Raw genomic sequence first — 24,989 nt, 5'->3', positions numbered from 1 at the left:
GCTGAAACACGCACTCGTCAGGAGGCTGCATCGATTTTCTCTAGGCTTTATTGGGAATTAACCTTTTTTTTTTTCTCTTCAGGATTGTCAATTAACGTGCAGACAGGAATAAAACCCTACAGCTATTAGCTGCACTAAAAATACAACGTGCAGGCTTCCCCTGTCCCCTCCCTGCCCTAGCAGCACACGGCGTTAATTACCGTGTGTGAATTCAGCCTGGGTGTGCATCCTGTTTTAGGGGGAATCACATTTCCATCGGCTGGGGGCTGGCTGGCACAGCGCTGCCGATTATTTAACCCCTCAGCAATGTTGTGAGATGTCACGTGGAGGGATGAGAGGGAAAGCTGTCTCCAACTGACCTTGCATCACGTGGCCGCGGATCAGTGCAGGGCTGCTAATGGCATTTGCTAATTAGCAGTCACGCAGCGGTCCTGTCTCTCTCCCCAGCAGTGTGGTCTCCTGCTTGCCTTGTGTGTCTCCCCAGCACACGCTGGCTTGCTCATGTCCACCAGGTCTTCTTAGTCCTTCTTTGAAGAGCTGTTCCCAATGAGCACTTCTCTCATTCTGTACAAGTATCTGGGATTGCCTCCACCCAACTGCAACACCTTGCACCTTGCTGAACCCCATTAGCTCCACAAGGGCCCACTTTTCAAGCCTGTCCAGTTCTCTCTGGAGGGCGTCCCTTTCTTCTGTTGTATCAAAATACGAGGCCAGAAAGAAGAGGTTGAGGATCCCAGGATGAGTTCCTGGGCCACAGCATCACCACGGAGCAGGAGAGGTTCTGGTTTTGCTCTGAGGCTAGGTTAGCTTCCAGCACCTGGAAGCATCATGAATTTGGGAAGGGCATATATTTACAGGATGGAAAGAGTGTTTCCCAAGCATGCTGTAATGAGAAAGTTAAGGGGATGATAACTTGCCCTCTGGGATGTAGAGGAACAAACTATCCCTTTCTGTACATATGCATTTCTGAGGGATTGATTTATTCCTTATCAGTGAGCACCTCTGAACTTCACCTGACAGCATTAATTAGTGAGGACCAGGCCCAGTTCATTACCGGTATGACCTCTCCTTAGCACAGCTGTGGCTTACCAAGGTGGCCATCTGGTTTGTATGCTAGTTCACACCCATCAGGTTGTGCTCCTGCAATGGGTGAGGAGCTCCCTTCCATCCCTCACCCACTTGGGAAATTACAGGTTGGGGAAGCATCAGGATGGAGTGGCTGATCCTTGGGGCTGGCCGGCACCTGGTCCATCCATCATGTGGGGTGAGCTGTCAGCAGGTACCAGTGCAAAGGTACGTGAGTCTGTCAGAGTGCCTCTGGCCTCAGTCGGGGCTGATCTGGGGTAAAAGCAGTAGTTTTACCTGCAGGATTGAGTTAGTCTGGATAAAAGTGATAAGGAGATGGTTATCCTTCTACTCAGGCGTCTGTTTGTCTTTGGGACCAATGTGCCATGCAGAAGTGCATTGATGTGCTGGCACACCTGTGCTGGGAGTGGAGAAAGGAGAAGATGCTGGTCGGAGCAGGGCTGAGCCTGGGGCAGTGGGAACCCAGAGGATGGCTGCTTTGGGGTGGCAGGGAGGGGCCTGTCCTGTCAGTGACTGATAGAAGCGTGCTCAGCATCCTGCCTGCCTGATTGAGGGGAAAGAGGAATTTTCCCCAGGCAAAGTGTTGTCAGAGCAGGAGGCATGTTGCTCTTGCTTTCCCTCCAGAGTTAATTATACCTAATTAAGCCCTTGCCTTCCCCAATACATTGGCCCCCAGCAGCATGGTGTGGTTTCAGCCAGGCTGTGCAGCAGAAGAGCTCCTTGTCTCCTGCTGTTGGGACACTCTAGCCTGTGGTACGGGGCCTGCTGTGGTCTTGTGGGCTTGGATCAGTCTTTCTGCTAATCAGATGGCAACTTTCAGCCCACGTGAATGTATTTTGGCTTTCTGAGAGTTGAATGAACAGTGGTAATTTTGATGGAGAGGACAGGATTGTACTCAGCCCTTAAGCCCTCTTAACAAGGCTGGGCTGATCCCACCAGCTGAATAACAAATACTCAGATTCTCTTGTGCTCTCCAGTCTCTCTTGGTGTTTTTCATAGAATCTTAGACTCATAGGATGGTTTGGGTTGGAAGGGACCTTGAAGATGATCCAACCTGGCCTTGAATGCCTCCAGGGATGGAAGCATTCTCTTTCTTCATGGCATTCTCCTTCCCTCCACCCTTCTTCTTTTTAGAATTTAATTATGATTAATTATTTACTTAGGAAGCAATTGTCCTACTCCATTAAATGGCCCCTAGGTGGTTTCTCCTCGTTTCCCATTGTGTATCAGAACACAGGGAGCTGGGACAAATGATGATCTAGCTGGGACTGAAAAACAGTCCCAGTTACTCCTGGGACCTGGGTTCTTTTGTTAATGATGGGATCAGTATTTTTAAGGAGAAATGGCCCACCTATGGGAAGCCATACAGCACTGGCGTTGCAGGAAGCCTTGCAGAGATCAGAAACGCTTTGAGCCTCTTTTGAGACAAGGAAGATGTAAAAAGGCAGATGTTGCTCTTCTTCCAAGGTGAGGGGGTGTCTGCAGGGGGGTGAATGTGGGTGTCCCATCCCTGCAGGCACTCAAGGCCAGGTTGGATGGGACTCTGGGCAGGCTCAATCTGGTGGGGGGCAACCAGCCCACGTTTGGTTGGGGCTGTATGATCTTTAAGGTCCCTTTCTACCCAAGCCATTCTGTGTTCTATGCTTTGCTCTTGCTTTGTCACTACCATTGCCCATGTAAAAAGTCAGTAGATGCAATGGGTTGTCCAGCCAGCGTAAGCCCTGTGCTTGGAGGAGCACAGATGCTGAGAGCGTGCAAAGCTCAACAAGAGCCCTAAATGATTTGGGGATCTTGTGCAGCTTGTTATCTTCAGTGTTTTATTATTTTTTTTTTTCAAATCCCAGCAAGAAGTAATACTCTTTCTGTTCAGAATAGAAATGGCTTGATGCCATGAGGAAAAATAAAAGGAAGCTCTACCTGGTGCTGTGATGATTTGCAAGGCTAGTGAGAGACTACATAAGGCGTTTTCAAATAGACTCTGATATTTTCAGTGCTTAAAGAGGGCCAACTACGTGACACCCTTTTTGAAGTCCTGATTTACAATGGGCCCAGGCTGAGTGCATTATAATTTGCTGCCAGAAGTTCCAAAGTCGCAGTACTTTCAATAATGAGGAGAGAAACCCTAATATGATGAGACTTTTTGTATTGTGTTTAATGAAAAGCTAAAAATGTGCTAATTTGTAAGTCCTGTTGTGGTAGTGGCATCAGAAGCTTTTGAAATGCATTACTGACTTAGGAAGTATTAAGAAAAAATGACATTTTGCTACTAGCAGAAAAGTCAATTATAACGTTTCCACACTTTAGAAAATTGCTGATGCAGGATGGGAGTTAATAGAACAGTCAGTTTCACTTTGTATTACAGGATTTGGGGGGTTTTGCTGAGAAATGTCTTTAAAAAAAAAATAATAATCTAACATTATCTTAAACAATAAACTCCCACCATGTTGGTGGGTCGCTTGGTGGATGGATGCATTCCCCAGTGATGGATCCAAAATGTTGTGCTGCTCCCCTTGGGGTGGGTTGGGTCAATCACCACCAATATGGCCCTGCTTTGTTCTGCACAGGCTGATTTCTGCCTGATGGTGGAGGACTATGTGCCAAAGCATCAAGCTCTCTGCAAGGCTGCACTTCCCCATCTCCTTGAGGGGAAAGCAGCATTAAGTATTTCCTAAGCTGCTGGGAGCGGATGCTCACGGAGACTCATTGCCATTGACTGCAAGGTTCAGTGCTGGGTGCAACAACCCCCATGCTGGGGGGATGCTTCTCCCCATAACCCTGCTTCTGGATCACTTCATGCAGGCTGGCAGGGAAAAACAGTTCCCATGAAATTGGCAGGGATCACCAACAAGTGTTGGTACTGCTTTTAACGGGCCCTGCGGCGCCTGATTAAAGGGCTTTGGCCACAGAGGCATAACCTGAGCTCTCAACATAAGCCAGGGGGGCTAATAATACCCGAGCACATTGTGAAAGCATGACCTCATGGTGCTGGCAGCCTCTGTTCCCAGCAAGGGAGATTTATGGGGCAGGGATAGTGCCTAGGGTTTGTAACCTGCACCTGGGTGCTCCCAGCTGCTTAGGGGTCTGCCCAGGGTGGTGGTGGGTTCCCAACCCTGGAGGTGTTTAAGGGATGTGGCACTTGGTGGGAATGGTGTCCAGTTTGATGGTTGGTAGCCTGTTCCAACCTAGGTGATGTTGTGATTCCTTGCCTGTTGACAGTTTCTTTCTTTAATTGCCCATTGGCTTTCATAAGGTTTTTGATGAGAACAAGGATTTCTTAGGAACATCCCTTCCTTAGAACCAGAGTTTTTTTGGGGGGGAGGGTCCTACTTGCTGAGTTACAACAGAAAGGCAGGGAGTGAGCACGAGCCCTTTTTAAAAGTCATGTCATATGTACTTTTCCCGGGTTTGGAGGAAGCAATTAAGCCAATTAATTTATTGGTAAATTATCTGATGATGAAGTACAAAATAACTGCAATGAAACGCTGACATTCACATTAATACCAAATTAGTTACTGTATTATGACTGTTCATACAATGAATGCCCAGTAATTTAATAGTAATGGGACATTTAAATAATTCAGTTGATAATTCTCTAGATCACTTACATATATAAATGGGCATGACAGATTCGTTGCTCAACTTTGCTGTGGATTGCCTCCCACAAGGCAGCCTAGTGCCCAGCCTGCTTGAGGTGCTGGCCCCAAAACAACCTGGCCTCTTGCTGGGGGCTGTGCAGAGGATGGGGTGTGCTTCACCAGCCAGAATGTGGGGGGGTTACCATCCAATTTGTGAGCTGTGGAGATGTGGCACTGAGGGATGTGGTCAGTGGGCATGGTGGGGTGGGCTTGGGGATCTGAGAGGTCTTTTCCAATTGGAATGATTGTGTGATTCTACAAAGGAGGATTTTTCTTCCTCGCCGGGTGTTAGGGCTGCCATGCAAGGAAGCTGCACCTGCAAAGCGCTGTGCAATGCCTGCAGTGGGCTTTGCCATGCTTTTCTCTGCAGCACCTTGGCATAGCAGCACTGTATGTGGGAGACCGGTTAGCCTCACAGCATGGTTAGGCTCTGCAGCAGATCCAGCCAGGGCAACTTAATTCAATACTTCATCCACTGACATTGAAATACTGTGGGCTGGCTCTGCTTGTTGCAACAGCTTCATTTTCAAGTAGCTGCGCTTTCTGTAATAACAATTATAAACAGCATTACAATTGCTCCATGGCCCCCTAAGAGGACTAAAGGAGGGCTCAAGCTTGACTAAAGGCAGCCAAACATGGCAGAGTTTCCTGCTCTCTGCTGGCTTTGCCCTGGAAGCCGACCTCCTGCCTGCTTTGTCTCCTCCTCATCACACCATGCACGCATCAGCCTGCTGCAAGTCACCAAGAAGGTTGCAAAGACAGAGTCTGCAAAGAAGGAGTAAAGAAAGGGAAGCCAAATGTTGAGGCTGCTCTGTTGGAAATGATTAAATCGGGGCCTGGAAACTTGTACTCAGCAGTCCCTTGTGTAGGTCACGATGAGGCTCCAGCAGCTGGATTGCTGCTGGATGGCTGGAGGCTGCTGGAAGGCTCACACAGCCTCACAAAACCCTGGGGCTTTGCACAGGGATCTGGCAAACATTTCCTCTCTTGTAATATGGGTCCCCCAGGGGATGCAGCCTCAAGGCAGGAGGGCTGAAATTCAGGAGAGCCCTGTGCCAGGTGGCCGAAGGGGCTGGCCAGTGAGGACCACGAGAAAAGGGAGTTTGCTGTGTTAGCACAGCAGCCTCCCTTGAGGAGAAAACTCACTTTATTAACCAGAGCCAGCCAGACCCTTCTGCTGTGCTCAATGATATGATTACCTGAATTGTTTTCTGTACCTACAGGAATCTTTCCATATGTTCTGCCTACCTCTTCCAGGAGCATCTTTTTACAGCTGATTTCTCTCTAAGAGCAGGAAAGGCTCAGTTCCATCCCCCTCTCTTCCACCAACCTGAACATTGCCCTTTGCTTTGGCTCTGCTTTTGGTGTTGTTTTCTGTGAATGCATGCATTAATCTACCCACGCTGATGCATCTAAAGGTGAAGAAGTGCATGGCTATGTAAATACATGGCATTAAGTGTCTTATAATCCATCCCAATTAAAAAGCAGTCTTTACGGCCGTAATAGTTTTATCGAGAACTGTAACACATTAGACTTACAGATATATAAAGCAGTTAGTTTTATAAAGCATATAGGGTATTAAAGTAATGAAAGACATTAACGTGACATCAATTTTTAAGGAGAGTTACTTGCTGAAATAAATGAGGGTAGCCTAAAAGTTGATGGCATGTTACAGTTCTGAGTAATGAACCCCTCTGCCCCCTAAAACCTCTCGGAATAAATAATGCTTGAGCAAGTCGATGGCCATTAACTCTTTATCCTCTGAGAGCTACTTGTCACATTGATGTCTCGTCCTATTAACATTTAAAAATACATTCAGAAATGAGTTCTCTTTGTTTTAACTTGTGGTGCTTTATTCCAGAATGCCTGCTTTCCTAACATCTCCCCCTTGTCCAGTGATGGCCATTGCCGGACACAGGATTCTGGAGGAAGTTGGTGTTGTCTCTTTTCCTTCACCTTCTTATTTCTTTTTCCCTTTTCCTTTTCCTGCTTTCTCGCTCTTCGCCGCTGCTTTGCTTCGTGCTCGACCCAGCGGTGTCTTGGCATACCAAGCCTGGAGAACCAGAAAGCACAGGTATGCTTTAATAATATTAAAAAAAATAATAATAATGAACAGTTAAGAGACCTTTTACTGCTACAATGGAGCACTCCATACAAAATTCTTAAAACCTTGGCCGGTTTGTGGAGCAGCAGAAATAAAACCCTTAGATCTCTTGAGGACATCATTATAACAAGAAGTATGGTGATTGCCTGCGTGAAGTGTGTCTCATTAACAGGAATACTTAGCCGGGCCATTTGTGTTGCTATAGTTATGGAAATGTTAGAACTTCTGCGATCAACCCTATTTCCAAGGCGTATAGCTCTTGTCAAAACCCTTTCTGGTCTGAAACTTGGCAGCAGACAAAGCATATGCTTCTCATGGTTCTGCAAATCGACCCAGACAGTTTTTATTTCAATGAGAGAGCTTAAGAAACCAAACAAACCCCGAACATTAAAAACCTGTTTATTGCTTTCAGATGCCTGTTCACAGTCCTGTGACTTGTAAATGGTTTTGGTATGGTCGCTCCGCACACTTGCCAAGCTCCTGGGCTGTAATGTCAACAAGGCCACGTTAAAATAATGTAAAACGAAAGAGAGGGCAGTGCTTTAAAATGAGAACTGTGTGGGAATTAGTCAATCCTCATATGTATACGCAGAACTTTATCAGCAAGGCCTGCCCACACCAGAGATTAACGTGCCACTAGGTGCTGACATGATGGATAAAACGCATTTGTTCTCATTTGGCTGTACTCTTCCATCTGAAATTGAAGTCTTTCCTCTGGCCACAAACCACTGTTTAATGCCACGGCTCTGTCTCCTCTGGTGCACGTTGGATATTAAGAACCATTTATTCTCAGAAAACTCTCAGTGCTGCAGTGGCACAGCTGCTCACGGAGGTCTTGGGGTCACCATCCCTGGAGGTGTTCCATAACCATGGGGATGTGGCACTGAGGGCCATGGGCATTGGGCATGGTGTGGTGGAGTTGGACTTGAGGATCTGAGAGGACTTTTCCCAACTGAATGAATCTGTGATTCTATGAATCTATTCAGATGCAACAAACTGCCTGCTAATGGGCATGCAAGGCTGTCTGCTTTTGTCTTTTTGATTAGCAAAGCAGCTACCTGGTTACCAGGACAGCTATATGCTTTAGGGAAACTCCTGGGAAAGACCCAATGGAACAGGTTGCCCGAGGAGGCTGTGGATGCCCCATCCCTGCAGGCATCGAAGCCCAGGCTGGATGTGACTCTGGGCAGCCTGGTCTGCTGGTTGGTGACCTACACACAGCAGGGGGTTGGAGCTGGGTGATCACTGTGGTCTTTTTCAACCCAGGCCATTCTATGATTCTAACAGGTCTTAATGAAGCCAGCTCCTCAGATACGGCTAAAGGAAAAGGTATATCACTGTAGGCCACCAGCACCTGAGCTGGGGATGTAAGTGATGGACGGTATGTGACAGATCAGAGTTAAAAACCTTCAGGAATGACATCCACAGCTCTTTGGTATGGGTTTTCCTACATCTTACACGTGTTTCATATCAGCCACTGCCAGGCAGAGCTGGAGTGCTGGCTGAGCACCCGTTGCTCTGTAGGACTGCTGTTATTTCTGTGCGAGGATTTGTATCAGTCCCACTGGGGCGATGATTTTTAATTTCAGGAACGTGGCGGATGGATAATTGGGCCAGAAATTGGAGTAAATTGGACAAAGAAATCACGTTATCACAAAATTTTTGCATTATTTATATTCATTTCGGAACGCTGGCGGAATATAAATGTCAAACAGGGAGATTCATGTTTCCAGAGAATAGAAATCAAAGATTCATCACAGCGCTAATCTTCACTTTGAATGCTGCTTTAAGTTTTAGCCACCCCGCTTCAAAAGGGACAAAGCAAAGCAACAGAAGAGGTCCAGCAATGGCAATGATTAGAGGCTCAGGAAAAGGTCCTTCTGTGTGCGGAGAGATGAGGATACTGAGTTAATTGATGCATGAGGCCATTTTGACGGTCCTCATCCCCTGTGCCATATTACAGGTGCCAGGCTCCGTGACATTTAAAGGGAAACAAATTGAACGCAGATAAAAGGAAACACTTTCTTAAGGGCTGTAATTAACGCAAGGAAACGACGGCCGTGGGGCGCTGAGGGCGACAGTAGCAGTGTTCAAAATGAAGTGCTGCCTGCGTGCTCCTTGCTGTACAAAACAGGCATGGCTGTGGGAAGTGGAACAGCATTCGTGAGTTAGACTTGTGCTAAATGCTAGCTCTTGTGTTACAGGGCACAAATGGATTACGACTCGGAGCTGGGAATGATAGGAGGTTTTTTTCCTGCGCTGCAACACTGAACTATTAGCCTCTCCCTGAGGGAAGATATTGGTTTAGATAGGAAGCACGAGGAAAACAAGAGTGATTTGCCAAATATCACAAATGCTGCCTATGCTGAGTGAGCCAAATGGCTCAAAGTGGAAATTGGACAGCATTCAGCAGAGCTGGGAGAAATATCCACTATCATTAGGGTAGCAGTGGAAGGTGGTTTGCACCAGGCTGCTAGGGACTGCATGCTATTTATTTGCAAGGTGCTATGGGGATGCAGAGCCAAGGGATGTGCAAAGAGCAGAACGGAAAGGAAACCTCTTGGTGGGAGACCTCTGTGGTCTGCAAGCATGCCCATGGAATCATTGAACCATGTTAAGCTTGGAAAAGCTTAACGTTTCAGATCATCTGTAGCTCAGTCCCAGCCCACCATGCCCGCTGACCACCTCTTGCAGCATGACCCATGTGTATTTGAGGTGCGTGCAGCACACCAGTGTTTGCCTTAAATATTTTATGGCCCTGGGAGTGGAAACTCACTTTTTGAATCCCACAGACAAAAACTCGTGTGAGAAAATTCTCATTTGAGAAAATGTTAAGAAAAGGACTTAGAATTTGACCCCGAGGATCCTGGATGTCCAAGCTCTCTGCCTCCTGAAGAAAATACAGCCAGGCTTACACTTGTCAGCTCCCACCAAGCAAAGATGGATGCACCACACTCATGGCACACATTTATCCATGCATGCAAGGGCACCAGCAGAATGAGCAGATCCCCAGGTCAAATATGCCCAGGCAACAGGGGATGAGAAGAGACAGCCAGTTAGCACAGCTCCTAACATCACCTTAAACGTTTCCTCCTCCTCATTGTACACGGGGTCCTGGCTGGCCAGCGGGGTGAGGAACTCAGCAGTGCGCAAGGGCTTCCTGGCCATCTGTAGGAGGCGCAGCTCGCTCAGCACTGCCTGCACTGCCCTCACGATGCGGCCCTGGGTGAAGCCGTCCGACAGCTTGGCCAGGCAGCTGATGCTCAGCAGCTTGGTGATCTCTCCACCACGCTGTGTGATGGCGTGTTTCCATAACGCTGCTCAGCAGAGTCCAAAATAGAAAGAGAGAGAATGCCAAAGACACGTGTTAAGGAAAGCAGGAGAAACAGTTCTGCATTATGGGCACACAAGGTAAAAATGGAAAGGGCTGCTTAAATAAATGAGTATACATGGAAAGGAAGCCAGTATTTCCCCATTTGGGGGTGCAGAGTTAAGCACTTCCATTAACAGCCTGGCTTAATTTGGGTGACCTGATGGGTCACCCTAAGAACAGAGTTAGGGTTAGGGTTCCTCCATGTGCATAGGGCTGGTATGGGGACTTGAAGTCTGGTTTTGAAGCCCAGTGCCTCCAGCTACGCAGGCACATGTTGTATGCAGGTGTAAATGTCTCTGTGATTGGCATTTTGCTTCTTGAATAATGGTGGACCTGCTTGTTTCTTGTAGCTGCAAGCTCAGACCAGTGATACCCGAACTGCCTCAGATTTTGCTGACAAAAATGAAGTAATCAGAGCAATAGTTTGTTGTTGTTGATGTGTAATTTGCAATCAAGTGGACTATCTCGGAGGGATATGAAAAAGCTGGGTGGAAAGCTGGTGTTACCAGCCTAATGGTTTCCACTGCACGTTTGCCACCATGCACAGAATGGAGTTTTCTGGTCTGTAGCAAAAGGAAGGTTGTAGTGAATGGGTAAAGTCTGTGCACTGTGGCTGTTTGTGGTTGTTATGCCATGGCCAAAAAAGGTTTTCATCAGTTCTCAGATTGGCTGTTAGGCACTGGAGTTTGCCATGATGGGAAGATGAGCGCTCTGTGCTGTAACGACCTTGTTTCCATTGAACTCCAAGGCGGGTACTGCCTTAAATGGGACAACATCAAAGAATTAAAACTAGAAATTTAATCTCCTTCAATATGTCAAGAGTTAACTTTTTGGGGCATTCTGAGGTTTGCAAGCTGAAATCCCTTCGGCTGGCCCTTCTGACTCCAAATTAGTGGTGAGAATCCCAGAATGTGACAGGTTCAGTCCTCAGGAGTGAACGTAGCTAAATTCAGCTGCTATCACCTCCTTTCTCTAGGTCTTATTCAAGTCCCTTATCTGTTAGCAATTAATCAGAGCTGTAACTTAACATGAAACACATGTTAGCCTGCTTAAGGACCGTTTCCCATCCACACTGAAAATTATTGAATGTGGGAGAGATTTACAACGTGCTAGACAGTCAAAATCTGTCTTGAGCTTGCCCAAACATGCATCATCTCAGTACCTTGGCTGCCTCCTTGAAAGGCAGCGCAGAAATGGACTTCAAAACACAGTTGCATCATTTTGTAACGAGATGAAGATGTGGAGCAATATTGTCTGGTTTACTCAGAGCACAGTTGTGTAGCGAGGTCTCCGGACTCAATGAGGCTTCTTTTCATTCTGTATTCTTCTGGGATATGATCCACCAGAGATCAGTGGCATGGAAGGAGTCTGTTCTCCTTGATGTGGTGATCAATAGGGATATTCATGCTAGGAGCTTCTGATGGGAGAAAGGTACCATTCAGATTCCTGGCTTAGAAGTGTTTGGTGTCACTGTGAATAGTCCTAAATCTTTCTTCCACATCATCTTTAGACTGAACCTCAACGGCCCTTCTGCTTATGAGTCACCACATCCAGACTACACAGTACCCAGAAAAGTGTATTAAACCACACGATACAATCAGGAGAAAATGATACCTCTGGGAACAAAAGCCCATCTACCAGCCACTTCTGAAGGACGTGAACAAACCACCACTTTTCTTGCAGTAATTCACATTATTAAGTGCATCAGTAGTTGTCAGAAAGACCCGAGGTACTTGCCGAATCTTGAAGCATAGTCAGGCCGAGGGATCAGGATGATTTTTTGGTAAACTTTGCAGAAAGGTTTGATCTTGGCATCAAAGGGCCGGCTGGTGGTCCCCACCAGCAGCACTCTGTCCTCTGCTTTCAAAGCCTTCAGGAATTTGGGGAGAATCTTTTCCAGACGTTTCGGATTCATCTTCAGAGAGCGCATGTGAATACAAGGGGGAAAGAGTTCTTATCAGTACTGACAATTTAGAGTTAATGAGGTGAAGCAACGACTGTAGATATGAATAATGTAGGTATGTGTGTTATACATAGACATGCTATCTGCAATGGGATTTGGGTTTTTTTCCACTAGTTTCTTTGCAACTTAGTACAAACAGGCTAGATGCTCAACCTGAGTAGAAAGCCCTTATCTTCTGCAAACTGATTTCTGCCCAGGGATTCGTGGGTTTGAGTGCTCGTGTTTTTTATTAGAGCATTTGCTGGCTCTCTCCTGGAAAGCAGGAAGGAAGCAACAACTAATTTAAAGTAGGAAATCCTTATTTTTCAGTTCAAGAAATATTGCTTGGACCTGCGCACTTGGTGATCCCTAATGGATAGAAGGAACACATGGGTATGTAACCTGGCCTGGAATTCTCATAGTTCATGAAGGTTCTTGTCTACCAACCCCTGCTGGTATTTTCAAGATGAAAAACACGCTCCCTGATTTCTTCTTTGATTTCACCTTGCTGGGAATCTCAGCTCTTTGAACTCGGGACTCAGATCTTTGTGATGATTGCTGTTAGACCTTATTATGAATATTCAACTCTTATCAACAGAACAGATGTCCGTTGAGCAGAACTTTTCACTGGCTACTTAAGTTTGATGAGGATCAAGTGAAAATTGGTTGGGAAAACTTCATCAAATTGCTGAGGTGTTATTCTGCAAATGAATAACTGGGTTAGGGATCCAGTGTTAGATGTGAAGGTTGGGGGCCCTGCACGTTGCAGGGGAGTTGGAGCTTGATGATCCTTGAAGTCCATTCCAACCCAAGCCATTCTACCATTTTACGTATTCAGAAAAGTCTGATGACTTAGAAGCCTCTCCAGAAATAACTGAGGCTTAACACCCCAGTCAATCACACTCAATGGAGAGCCTTACTCTAGGTGTGCGTTTTTTGCTATGCAGTTGGCAGCTGCCTCAATTTCAGACCAACCTTTCTTAGACTAATAAAGTGTCTTTTGCTGGGAAAATGTGATCTGCCAGAAGATGCAGAGAATTTTTAAAGCAATTGACTCCTGTCTCACAAAAATAAGCCCCAGTTTATCCCCTGCATTTAGAGCACTTAGAGTTTTTTGGGGGTGATGTGATATTCACGGATACCCATTAGTCCCTCTTTTGTTATGGGTGCTCGTTGCTTAGCCTGTAGGAATCTTTATTTTCAAATCATAAAGGTACTGGTGCTAGAGACAAGGGAAAGATTCCACTCTTGTGTCAAGCCTACTGACTGGCATTTGTGTGTCAGCAGCTCCTGCTACACTTTTGAAGGTAATGTGTGTCCAGAGTGCACGCAGTTAATGGATATGTACTGAAAGCTAACATTACCTCCTCCACCTTGAAAGAAATATATCAGTAGCAAGAGAACCTGTCACAGAGGCAAGCTAGGATCTCAGCCATCACGTGCACCTGAGCTGGAGAAAAGTGGGGTGAATGGTGAAGGTGACCCCTATTTGTTTGAGTGGCTTAACTGCTTGCATGTCATCCATGGCAGCTGGGTTACCATAACGTATTTGATATCTGACTGCTCTGCACCCTTTACAGAGGATTGGACAGAGACTACTTTGTTTTATTTTTCCTTTCAAAGCAGATAAAGCTCACGAGTGCTCCAGGCAACCTTTGGCCTCTAGTCTTCATTTTAATCCCCATTTGCACTTGAACGTTCACTCCCAGTGTAAGAACCACTAGAGGGCATCAAGCCCTGCACACCCATGAGCTCACGCAGCCCTCTCAGCACTCAGTGGCCTCATCCAGCATGATACAGTCTTCCAAATCACCAGGCTCGTGTCCATCACACAGCCCAAACACGAAGCACTTGCCTTAGGAAAAAAAGAAAGCTTTGGTTTTGTGAACTATTTTGCAAGCAGCATGAATCTAATCAGGACTTCAGGTGAACGGCTCTCTGCTGCAGTGGCTGAGTTGCTGTGCCTATTGGGCAGTGTTTTAATTTTCTTTCTGGTGGGGAAGCTGCACAAGGCAGGAAGGAATGGAAGCTAACAGGACTCCGGGGAGCCCAAAGAAAATAATCTGTAAACATAAGTGTTTAATATATGCTCTTCTCTTTCACAGTGGAAATTTATCCTCGTTACTTTATTGTTCACTTTGGCTCCATCCAATTTCTCAAATTAATAGACCCGAACAGTTTAAGCTCGTCTTAACTTTTAGCTTCTTGCCTCGCGTTTTGAAATTCTCCATTATTCTCTCCTGCTTTTCAGTGCACTGATGAGCAGTGGCTGGACTATTTTTAAATACAGCAAATACGGCTGGGTAGGAGAGAAATGTGACTTCTTAAGAGCCCCTGAGAGGTCACAAGACTCTCTTAAAAGAAAAAAAACACATTAGTGAGACAAGCGATGATCAAGCAAGCTTCGGTGGGTCCAGTCATACCAGTATGTGCTGAGCTGAGAGATACACCTGCTCCTTTGTGTTGGAAATTATCAGCACCAAAATAAGAAAGGAGCACCTCACCTGTTCTTCAGCCTTGGGCACTGCTTTGTAGAACGTTTTCTCCGTGTCTCCGATCCACACGACTGAAGGCTGCAGCTGCTTGGCCACCTAAGAGAAAATGGGAGAGGGAATGCGAGAAGTTGATTAAAATGGCCATAATTTCATACCTGGGCGCCTATAATCACGCTTCTGAATCCATATTTCGGCAATTACAATTAGCTGGGTTTATTTTTTTCCCCCAGAAATGAGCAGCACTCGTGAGCAGCGTTGGCTCTGATCGGTAGCGTTGGCACATCAAAAGGATTCTGTTTAGGAAGCTAAAGGTGAGAACTCATCCCAAATTGGATCATTCTGACTGCTGTGCTTATGCTGCACCTCCCAACCCGAATTCGGCTGTGGTTCTGCAAAAAGGAACCCTTAAGGAAAATAAGCTGGCAGGCAATCTGGCTTACAGCATAACATTTAATCCGCAGTCAGCCCGAGAATTAAAATGGAGCCTGTTAAATTGGAAGGGGGGGGGGGGTCAATAGAAATGGGCTTTCCGGCTCCAAAGTCAGAGCACTATACCTCTGGTTCACAGCAGGATGGCAGCAATGCTACAGGCTTCTTCACATCTTGCACTCTCCCTATTGCTATAGAAACGCCAGTGGTTTAGACATTCTGCTGCCAAATTTTAATCACTTTCCAGTGGCTCTCAGAGCTGTGCTGCTTTGCTCAGCAACAAAAGTGATGGCTTGAGGAATCAATGGGTAACAAGAAAGCATTCTTCTGTCCTGCTTATTTTTTTTTTTCCTTCCCCCAGTTGAAGCTGCTGCTTCCAGGAAGGAAGCTTACAAAACCACTACGTTGTATACATCATAAGCTCAGCGCCTGACTGACAGCTGGAGCAGGAAGAATTAAGATGTGAACATCTTCCTTCAAAGCACCACAGTTCATTTTTATGGCCAAGAGCACGGCTGCATCCGTGCAGTAAAAATGCATTGAAGAGAAGGGAGAAGAATGGCAGAGCAAAGCTGTGAGGCTTGTTTGCTCCGCTGTGCTGCTGATGGGTGAAGTGGAAACAATGCCATCTTTGGCACGTGGCACGTTATTTGCAGGAACGTGTCAGCCCTAGAGTACATCAAGTGGTACCTCCAAGTTCATTGAGGAAAACAGAGCTTTCTCTTTGTTGGAAGGCAGAGCTATTCAGCATTAATAATGAAACCCATAGGTGGTGTCGTGAGGAACACGATGAAAATCTTGCAGAAATGAATATGTGGGCCTTAGCAGTAATGTGAATGTTTATACGTACAACCTAAGGGGTAACTTCTCAGCCCAGCAGAGCAGTGAGCAAGCAAGCTGGAGCGAAAGGACAGACTGAAATAGCACAGCTGCCCATCTAAGGTCAGACACTTCTTATCTACCTTTTATTTATCTATTTTCAGAGGTGTGTTTTACATATTCCTACACCACAGTCACTCTGCAAGGCACATCAGAGCGGACAGGTTTGCAGTTACACTGAGCAGAGCTGTACAGCAGCACCTCAGGGCTTTCTACTGAGCATCCTGTTAGTCCAGAGCTCACACACCTGCAAGAAATGCAAGCAGCCCTGCTGATTTGCACTTGCAGGTGAAGTCAATTAGCTCCTAGCTGCTTATAAGCAGTCTCGAAGGCAGGTGGAAGAATGCTGTGGTAGTGATCCTGTGCTGGAGCTGAAATGGGAGGATTCTTTGGATAACTCAGACTCACAAGGATCAGAAAGGTAGGTAGTTGTTTCTTTTAGGATGATATTTGCATTTTATGTGTTATGGAGTCTGTTTTGACACGTGGAAGCTCTGAGTTAGAGACCTTCCCCAAACTCAGCACTGCTAAGGGGAGCTTTCTAACAGTGGCTGACCTGCATGCTGATGTGGGCTGCTTTTCTGCTAAAGCTGATGCAAAGCAATGCTGGGTGTTTTCTTTCTTTAGAGAGCAGTCCTGTCCTGGTGGTTTTGCTCTGTATGGTGCCATAGTTGCATGAAGATAGAGAGCAATGCAGCTTTCCTGCAGTATTTCCTATATACCTGTACGTCTGATGCTGCAGCCCTATCTGACACAGGGAATGAGGCTGGGGAAGGTTATTAAGCTGTTAGCAGTAGCTGAGCTCTGCTTATGCGCTTCAAAGGGAGTTGTGATGTCTCCTCAGCAGGGCTGCTACAGCCTGGAGGGATCTTCCCTATTTGGCTCAGAGGTGGTTCTGTGGTTAGCAGCTTTCTCAAACAGCCTGAAGGCTTTAACCAGCCTAGGGTTTCATTTTAACTCCTAAGGAAGAGCTCTTACCATTTTCACACCTGTGCTCTTCTTTTTTTGTCTCTAGTTAAGAACACACTCAATGCCAGCTGCCTCTTAAATAGATGCTTCCCTGTGTGTTCTGGTCGGGGCAATGATTTGGATGCAGGCTAGATGTGGCTCTGGGCAGCCTGGTCTGGTGGTTGGTGATCCTGCACATAGCAGGGGGGGTGAAACTAGATGAGCATTGTGGGTCTTTTCAACCCAGGCTGTTTTATGGATGCTGGCTGCTTCATGCCTTTATTTTTCCAGTGTTGGTAGGCAGTGATCTAGCAGCCCAAACACAGTGCATTGAGTTCTGTTGTCTTCTCCAGATGACAGATCAGGCTGCCAGGAGCATCTCGTTCACACTGCTGGCAGATATGCTGTATGTCCCCATGGAAGTGCTTAATCTGAATTATCCACAGACAGTTCGAATCCATGGATAATTAAACGTGCTGTATGTAATTAATTTGTAGCTGATGTGTTCTTAGCTTTGCTGCATTCTCCCTGGTTTGGAGGAGCTGCCAGCAGATGGCTCCTTCACCCTTCTAATCCTGCCCAGTGTCAGCAGCTGGTGATATTTATCACCCTAGGGTTTGGGTTTCTAGCAGGCTGTGCTGCAGCAAGATAAGAATTGCTCCTGGAGAGCTCGAGGCAAGGCTGATAGTGCTGTTCCCACGTATCAGCTGTGATGGGAGTCCCTTTTGATGGTGAAATACTCAGTGCCCTAATGTAAACCATTCCTGATACTTCAGATTGTCTTAAAAATGACCTGCCCATAGGGACGGTACAGCAGTGGTTACAAATGAATGAACTTGATTCAGTGGGGGGGGGGGAACCTGGCAAAGTTATGTTGCCTCTCAATGCAAGGATTATACCATTTAATCTTAAATCAACTCAACCACTCTTTTTTTTGGTGTGTAAGATATTTGCCTCTGTTGTGCTATATAGCGTAACCAAAGAGCCTGATAACGCAGTCTACTGACAGTGATGGTGATGAAACACCTGCAGCCTGCTTGCACTGCAGAACTGGTCAGTGGAACTTGTGCACAGAGCTGCTAATCCCCACGCTTCTGTGCTGCTGTTTCCCTCCTGACCAGCTTTCCCAACCTTTTCACCTGGTCAGTGCTGTGTCATTCTGGTAGTGATTAACCTGGTGGCTGCTAATGGGGGACCTCTTTGTGCCTTGATGAGAAAGCTAACCCTTGGTTGGTACAAGCTGGCAGAAAACTCCATTTGAATTCAAGCTGCCTCAATGTATTGGAAATGTGATTTTTTAACTGAAATGTTCCAGAATGCTTTGGTTTGAGCTTTGTGTCTCTGTTTGAGACAGATCCTCTCTTCCCAGTAGAAGAGCTGACTTGGTAGGTTTTGTGTCTTTATGGAGAATGCAATTGCTGGAGCTTGGTGTTCCCAGCTTTTTTTAATAGCTTTCCCATTCAGGATTAACCTTCCTTCTGTTTCTTTTAAATAGGCAGATTGAAATGTGGGGGTTTTCCTGCTCTGGTATGAGAAGTCATTACCCTCATGTGACATCTCAAATGCTTGCTTTGAGCAACACACACGTCTCTCTCTTTTGGATCAGGGCTGGTATGTCTCTTGTTGTCTCCTCCCAGAAATAACAGAGGAAAAAAGAAACAGATTTGGCTCTTGAATCTGAAATGAATGAGATCTTCATTTTTTCCAGTGCTATTCACTGGTTCAGGGCGTCTCTATGAAACAACTGCCAGCAGCCAGCAAACAACTACAGAACTTGAAGGAAGGGGTAAGGTTCCAAGCTGCCAAGGACAGCTTAATCAGCTCTGAGCGATGGCAGCTGGTAATGTAGATCAGAACAAAGATGGGAGCTGACCTGGTAGTACTGACCAAGCTGGCTTCCATCCTGGCTCTGAGAACCTGTGCAATCCAGAATAGTGAGGGGATTAGACAAATTAGCAACCCAGCCATGGGGATGGAGGTGGTGGGGAGAGGTCAAGCTGCCAATGGAATTGGGAATAAAAATTAAATGTAGCTGACTTGCATGATGCTGAGGCAGGTGTTGTGTCACTATGAATTGGTAGGGGAATTAAAATGCAGATGAAGTATCCTCTGGGAAGAGGGAGCGTGCTGTGCTATTTTCTGTTATTAGAGGAGCGGAGTTTGGGGCAGTGCTGCTGCAGTTGGAACAAGTCACCTTTTGGTAAGCAAGTGCCTGGATGCTTATTCCAAGCAACTGACTGTGAGCAACTTCCAGTCGTGCTCTGTGGAGGAGCCCCAAAGTATCATCCCTACTTCTGGAGGGTCTGCAGTAGAGAAATAAATTTGGGTTGTTCCTCCCTGATTTTGGGGATTTTTGGGCAATGCTACCGTTTGATTTTGTACAATCTGGAAAAACTAAGGGTTTTTTAACAGATAAACATGGATGCAAACTTGTGTGTGTATGTATATAATGTGTGCCTACATATGTACACATGCTATATATACTGGTTGGAACATGTATAATAAAAACAACCAAAAACCTCCTTAATTCACTCTGCTGGAACCTTCTGTAGGATGCTGCCCTCCTTTCTCCTGTGTTTAACAGCTCTGTGCTCCAGCAGGGACTGGGTGGTGTGTGTGCTACGCCTGCAGTCAGATGTGTGCTTTGCTAGTGATGAGGCCACAAAGTCAGCAGAGAAGGGTGAAAAGTGGGGAGGGAAGGGAGTACCAGCTGAGCCTGGTGGCACAGGGAATGCTAGACCCAGTGTTAGTGTTACAGCCTCACAGGGCAGCTTTTCCCCAGGCACTGCTCTGACCAGCAAGAAATGGGCTCCTTGGGGATTGCATTGCTGTTAATTGTGAAACCTGTCTCCTGTGGTGATAGAGGCACCTGCCACAAAGCCTGCTCTAATACTGGCTTTAATAAAGTACATCTGATTGAATCCCAAGGAAAGCCCATTTGAATTCAGTCTTTTAGAAGGCCTTTGGTGGGGGAGAAATGCTGCATTGGGCTATTCCTAGCATATATGCTGTGGGTTTTTTTTTTCCTAAGTGCATTTCTTCTGGAAATGTTTACCAGCTTCCTTCCTTAGCAGAAATCCTGCCAGGGTAGCATCTCTTCTTACTATGAGGATTTGGAATATGTTCTTCACAGCTCATATGCCTTCTTTCATTTCCAGACTTCTTGTGTGTTTCTGTTAATGTAATCTTGAACTGAGATTCTCTTTTCAAAAGCTTGCTGATAGGTAAACAGAGAGCAGTACAGGAGAGAGCTGCTTTGCAGCAACAGTCCCAGGGAGGAAATTTGTGACCACCTCCAGTCTGGTACTTGATTAAATGCTGCATGGAATGCATTCCTGACTGACGTGCACATAAACAGAAAACTTTTTATCTGATGCTTTTCATATTCGAGGTAACATAAAGCTTGTAGAAATGTTGATGTGAAAAATATGGCCACTACAGGGGATTTCTCAAGGGGCATTTCATCCTTGGCTGTCAGCAAGTGGTTTGGGAGGCATGAAAGCAAGATGGGAATTTCAAACCTGGATTTGCACTCTTTTTTTGGACCTGGTGTACTTGCTGATACAAAACTCGGGCCCAGGAATCCATCACAAGGTTGTTTTCTGATTACTGCATCTTTGGTAGCAGTACACAAGCACAGTACCTTGAGAACCATGTGGAGCATCATCTGCAGGCCGTTCTTGCCTGGGTACTTCCTAGTGATGTTGGAAGGGGAAAGGTTGAAGAGGTTGGCTCCTGTTTCTGTGCAGATAGCATGGACCAGCATCTTCTTTCCAACACCAGCAGGGCCAGCTAGTAGCAAGGCTTTCACCAAAGGAGCCTTCTCGTGGACAGTTTGGGAGCCTGTAAAAAGTCATACGGTGCTGTTATTGCTTTCATTTAAGTCTTGCCATAAAGGTAATGAAACAACTCTGCCTCTTCTCTTCACATTAAATATTTTATAATGCGAAATCATTGTTTCATTAATACAGCACAAGAGCTGCGGAGTTGATTTCTGTGTAACCAGAGCTGTGGCAATAGCACACTTGAGTGCACAGTTGCTAACTGATGTCAAGTGAAGGCCTAGATAGAGGCATACCTGTGGCTTTAAGCTTAGTATTTGTCAGAGCAAGTCTTCCTGCACTTGGACAAAGGTGTAGATTCATGCTGCATGCGGGACTAGCAGAACTCCTTCTTGCTGCTGTCTGAAATGAAGCTTCCCAGCTTTAGAGAAAACAAGCTAATGGGACCGTCTATTGCTGCTGCATTTGTCAGTGATTTTGAAACCAGATGTTACCATTGCTCTTGTTTACTTTCTATCTGCACCTCCGTTTTTAGGGCACTTTTCCTCTCCACTGAAAATGAGTAACGTTTCAAACTGACCACCCCACTTAGGTTAGCCCTGCTCCAAAATCTTTCATTGCCTATATTCCTCCCATGCACTGCTGCTGCTGGGTGGCATCAGCTCATCTGCAGAGCAGCACGTGTTATCCTCCAGCCTGCAACATGGTAGCTGCATGCTGCAAAGCAAGTGAAATGTCTGCTTGCAGAAAGTGGATCCATTTTCTGTTCTCTTGATTTCATTTGGTTGAGCATTTCTGGTTGCTCTGCTTTGCTTGCAATGGGTGCTCGGTACTTCCAAGTGTGCCTCGTTGCTTGCTGTAGGTAAGTTCAGTCTGAGCTGTAAGATATCTGCTCCGTCACCTGGGAAAGCCTGGCAGAAATGCTTGTAGCACAGTTCAGGTGCTTGATGGTGATAGAAACTCAAGTTTTAAGAACTTCCTTTCAAAGAAGGGTTTCTGATGAGGCAGGCAGGAGTGGTACTGAACAACAAATCCAGTGAGGCTCCTTATCTGTGTCCTGAAGGCTGAACACTCTGCATGGATGTCAATGATAAGTGCCATTACTTCAGCACTGTGCAGGATCCAGTGAAGTTGTCAGGCACCCAGCCTTTGGTACAAAATGACCAAATATTAATAATCTATTACTCTTATACGTGGATGTGTTATGGAGGGGAGTAGTGAACTCCTCTGTGGTTGAAGATGAAGTGTATCCTCTACCATTGTCTCCTGCTTATTTCAGCTGCTTGTGTTCTCAGTGCTGTTTCAGCTGGAACTTTCCTTGCTATCAGGTGAAAACCTCAAGAATAAACTGTACACAGTGATATAATGATTAACTAGTTCTGAGACCAATTAAGTGAAATGTCATCCATAACAGATTGCCCAGAAGGTGAAACCGTTCCTGAGACTTTCTTGGCTTGGGAAATATTTTTTTTTAATTCAAAGGCATTTTTCAAACTCCTATTGCAAGTATGCTGTTTGCTTAACTAGTCCAGGGTCTCTTCTCTTTAGATGTTTTTGCCAGTTTCATAAATGGTAGAAAATTTACAGGCTTTCTTTCCCCTCCGCTTTGGGAGTGTCTTGGGGCTTGATTTCACTTGATTAGATGGTGTTAAAACATAACCTTGGAGTTATCTGATATGTGAAAAACCACATGGAGTCAGTGAGAAGAGGGATAACAGCTCAAGTCTCCCAGCTGACTGCAGTCATGCCTGTGGCCAACCCCTGAGCGTTACCCCAAACCAGATGGGAAGACTTTGGCTAGGGACAACAGTGTTGGTGGTGGTAGCGTCGTGTTCCAATAACTTGACTCTTCAGATTGAGCTGATAAGCAGAATGAACACTTCTCTTGGGGATAAGAGATGTTTCTCCCAAATCTCAGATGAAGAAGGGCTGTTGCACTGAACTTTGGGGCACGCTGAGCTCCTCTGGTGGGCACTGGGTCCTCTGGTGTGTGCATCCCAAACAGCCCAAGTGATTGTCTTTCTGGAAGGCATGCAAAGGGTGGGGAGAAGCAGAAGGCTGTGTCATCTTTGCTCCATTTGCCAGAATGGGAAGCACTGAGATGCTGTTTTGCCCATATGAAGGGGATGAGCAGACAATGACACGGCCTGGGGGTGGATAAGGCCAGTTAAAATCTTCCCCAAAATCAAACCACAAATCGAAAATGATGCAAATGAAGTATAGGAGACCCTTGAGGCAGGCACTTCTTGCAATCAGTGGAGCTTGGCTTCGTGCCATTCCCAAGCAAAATATGAAGCAGACTTTGCATTAAAAATGAACAACCTAACCCAGCAAAGCTTTGCTGGATGCTGCTTAAGTCTGGCGTTAAAACTGCAAGGGCATATTTAAGTGCTCTCTCAGATGTCCAAAACATACTCAGACTAATTCCTTAAATGATTGCATTGTTTGGTACTGAGTAACATTAGCCAGCTTGTAAAAGGTAAATTGCAACCTTGGCCCTTCCCTTAACTTGATTAATTTTGATCACTGGAGCTTGTTTTAGCTATTATCTTTCCCAAGTGATTTCTTTTTATGTGCTGCCATTCACAAACTGTTAACATGAGAACAGAGATGGTATGGAAAGGCAATACCTGACAATAGCATGTGCAAGCTCCTCGATGCACTATTAAAATGATACGGTCTTCACTTGGAATGCCTAATTGAAAAACAATTACCCTGCAAAATGCTTTAGATTACCATTAATCAAGCGCTGTCAAAGCCAGTAAAAATGCATGTTAGCAACAGGAAGCAAAGCTATCACAGCCTGCCTTGCAGTGATTGCTGCAGTGCTCTTACCTAATGGCAGTATTCCATACAGTGCTATTAGTTGTCGGATATCAGCAAGAGAGGGCATGGGCTCTACGTCCACCTGATGCAGAGTGGTCCCCAGATAGCTGTATTCGCCTGTGGGGAGGAAGCATGGGATTAATCAATGTGACACTGCGTTTTTATAAAAAGTATAACTCAAGGAATGTGGAACTGCCATGGGAAATGCTGAGCCATCATGGGATGGGTTCTCAGATGGGGGCAGTATTGGGAGTGTGACCCTGAGACATTGGAAAGGGGAATGGAATGAGGGACACTGAACACACTGTGGGTTCTCCCTGCTAACCGGGCTGTAGGTGTTCAGTCAGTCTTGAACAACCTTTTCAAGAAACGTTGTGAGGAAGAACAATTAATAGTGCTGCAAATCACACTGCTGGCAAGTGGCTTCCAGACTTGGGGTTTTGCAGAGCTGGGATGCTGGTGAACTACGCTCTACCAGAAGGATTCTGAAAAAGCAGGAAGAGACTAACACCTTTTCTCCTGACTGTGGCTCATCTCAGCTTCGTGCCATGTGAGACATTTAAGTGCTTCTCCTCATTTGGTGGGGATTTCACTTTGTAGTTCACCTTTTTTGTTCAAAGCCAACCCCAAGGAAACGAAAAATCACTGACATTTACTGAAGTGATCTAATCTTGCCTCAGCTCTTGTTACAGAGCTGTGGTTGCATTGCTTGACCTGTCAAAGTCCATCTGGAAGGTGTGTTGGAAACCAAAGAGCCAAAAGGACAGGAATACTTGTGATAACTGAGTTGGTGATTGTTTCTTAGTGTAAGTTGTGTAATCATGATGAATACTGGTGAAGAATAGCAGCATTTATGTTCTATTGGAGATAAAAAGGGGAAGCACGAGGGCTTTCAGAACTGGTAGGTCAACATTGGCCATATGAGAGAAGTAGTGATTTGGGGCAAAAAGGCAGATGAGTTGTGGTGCAACTGCCCCTCCCTTCCGAAGGATGAAATTCACTTCAGGTTTTATCTTTTATTTAAGGAGAAATCAAAAGAACCGGATAGGAATTAATCTTCACAGATTTAATTAGAAGGCATCAAAGGGTTTAATTGCAACTGAACATAAATCACAGCGGATATTCTCTGACTAATTTAGATAAGGTCACCAAGAAAATTAGTTCAGCAATGTCGGTTTGTCATAGAAAGGGACGTTTTGGTGTCTTTACTCGCTGTGCAGCACAATTCCCCCCTTTGTCCTTTTCCTGGGAGCTGGGAGTGAGTGACCTTCCTTGGGCTGCAGCCCTGTAGGAGCAGAGCAGGTGAGGACTGATTTTTTTTTTCTGCAGGCTTTGTGCCCTTGGATATTTAAAGGGAGAAATGCAGCATTAAGAAATTACTTTAAAGTCCAAACCTTGCCCAACTTCAAACGCTTTCTGTTTCTTGTTCTGGCAGCTTAAGCAGCATGACTGCTGTTTGGAAAGGCTACACAGGCAGCCTGAGACACCTT

The 24,989-nt window shown here is 45.8% G+C and overlaps 1 protein-coding gene and 2 long non-coding RNA genes across 3 annotated transcripts in view; 2 read left to right on the top strand and 1 right to left on the bottom strand.

The window, feature by feature from the left end:
* Positions 1-1,191: 1,191 nt before the first annotated feature.
* Positions 1,192-9,600, top strand: LOC125697241 (uncharacterized). Its single transcript, XR_007378745.1, has 3 exons — positions 1,192-1,293; positions 6,754-6,795; positions 9,030-9,600. It is a non-coding gene; the product is annotated as an uncharacterized LOC125697241 (long non-coding RNA).
* The window catches only part of IQCA1 (IQ motif containing with AAA domain 1), an 85,749-nt gene continuing 67,051 nt past the window's right edge, over positions 6,292-24,989 (bottom strand). The window contains exons 14-19 of the mRNA XM_048954145.1: positions 23,509-23,616; positions 20,535-20,734; positions 14,645-14,731; positions 11,936-12,113; positions 9,904-10,142; positions 6,292-6,774 (exon numbers count right to left, since the gene is read on the bottom strand). Coding sequence (XP_048810102.1) covers positions 6,682-6,774; positions 9,904-10,142; positions 11,936-12,113; positions 14,645-14,731; positions 20,535-20,734; positions 23,509-23,616 — 905 coding nt within the window. The 3' untranslated portion in view covers positions 6,292-6,681. The remainder of the gene's footprint in view (positions 6,775-9,903; positions 10,143-11,935; positions 12,114-14,644; positions 14,732-20,534; positions 20,735-23,508; positions 23,617-24,989) is intronic.
* The window catches only part of LOC125697238 (uncharacterized), a 64,088-nt gene continuing 55,378 nt past the window's right edge, over positions 16,280-24,989 (top strand). Inside the window, exon 1 of the long non-coding RNA XR_007378742.1 lies at positions 16,280-16,364. This is a non-coding gene — a long non-coding RNA (uncharacterized LOC125697238). The remainder of the gene's footprint in view (positions 16,365-24,989) is intronic.

Source organism: Lagopus muta, chromosome 8 (assembly GCF_023343835.1).
Source record: "Lagopus muta isolate bLagMut1 chromosome 8, bLagMut1 primary, whole genome shotgun sequence".
NCBI classification, from domain to species: domain Eukaryota; kingdom Metazoa; phylum Chordata; class Aves; order Galliformes; family Phasianidae; genus Lagopus; species Lagopus muta.
The sequence above is the reverse complement of the archived record's forward strand: the minus strand, read 5'-3'. Positions and strand labels throughout refer to the sequence as shown.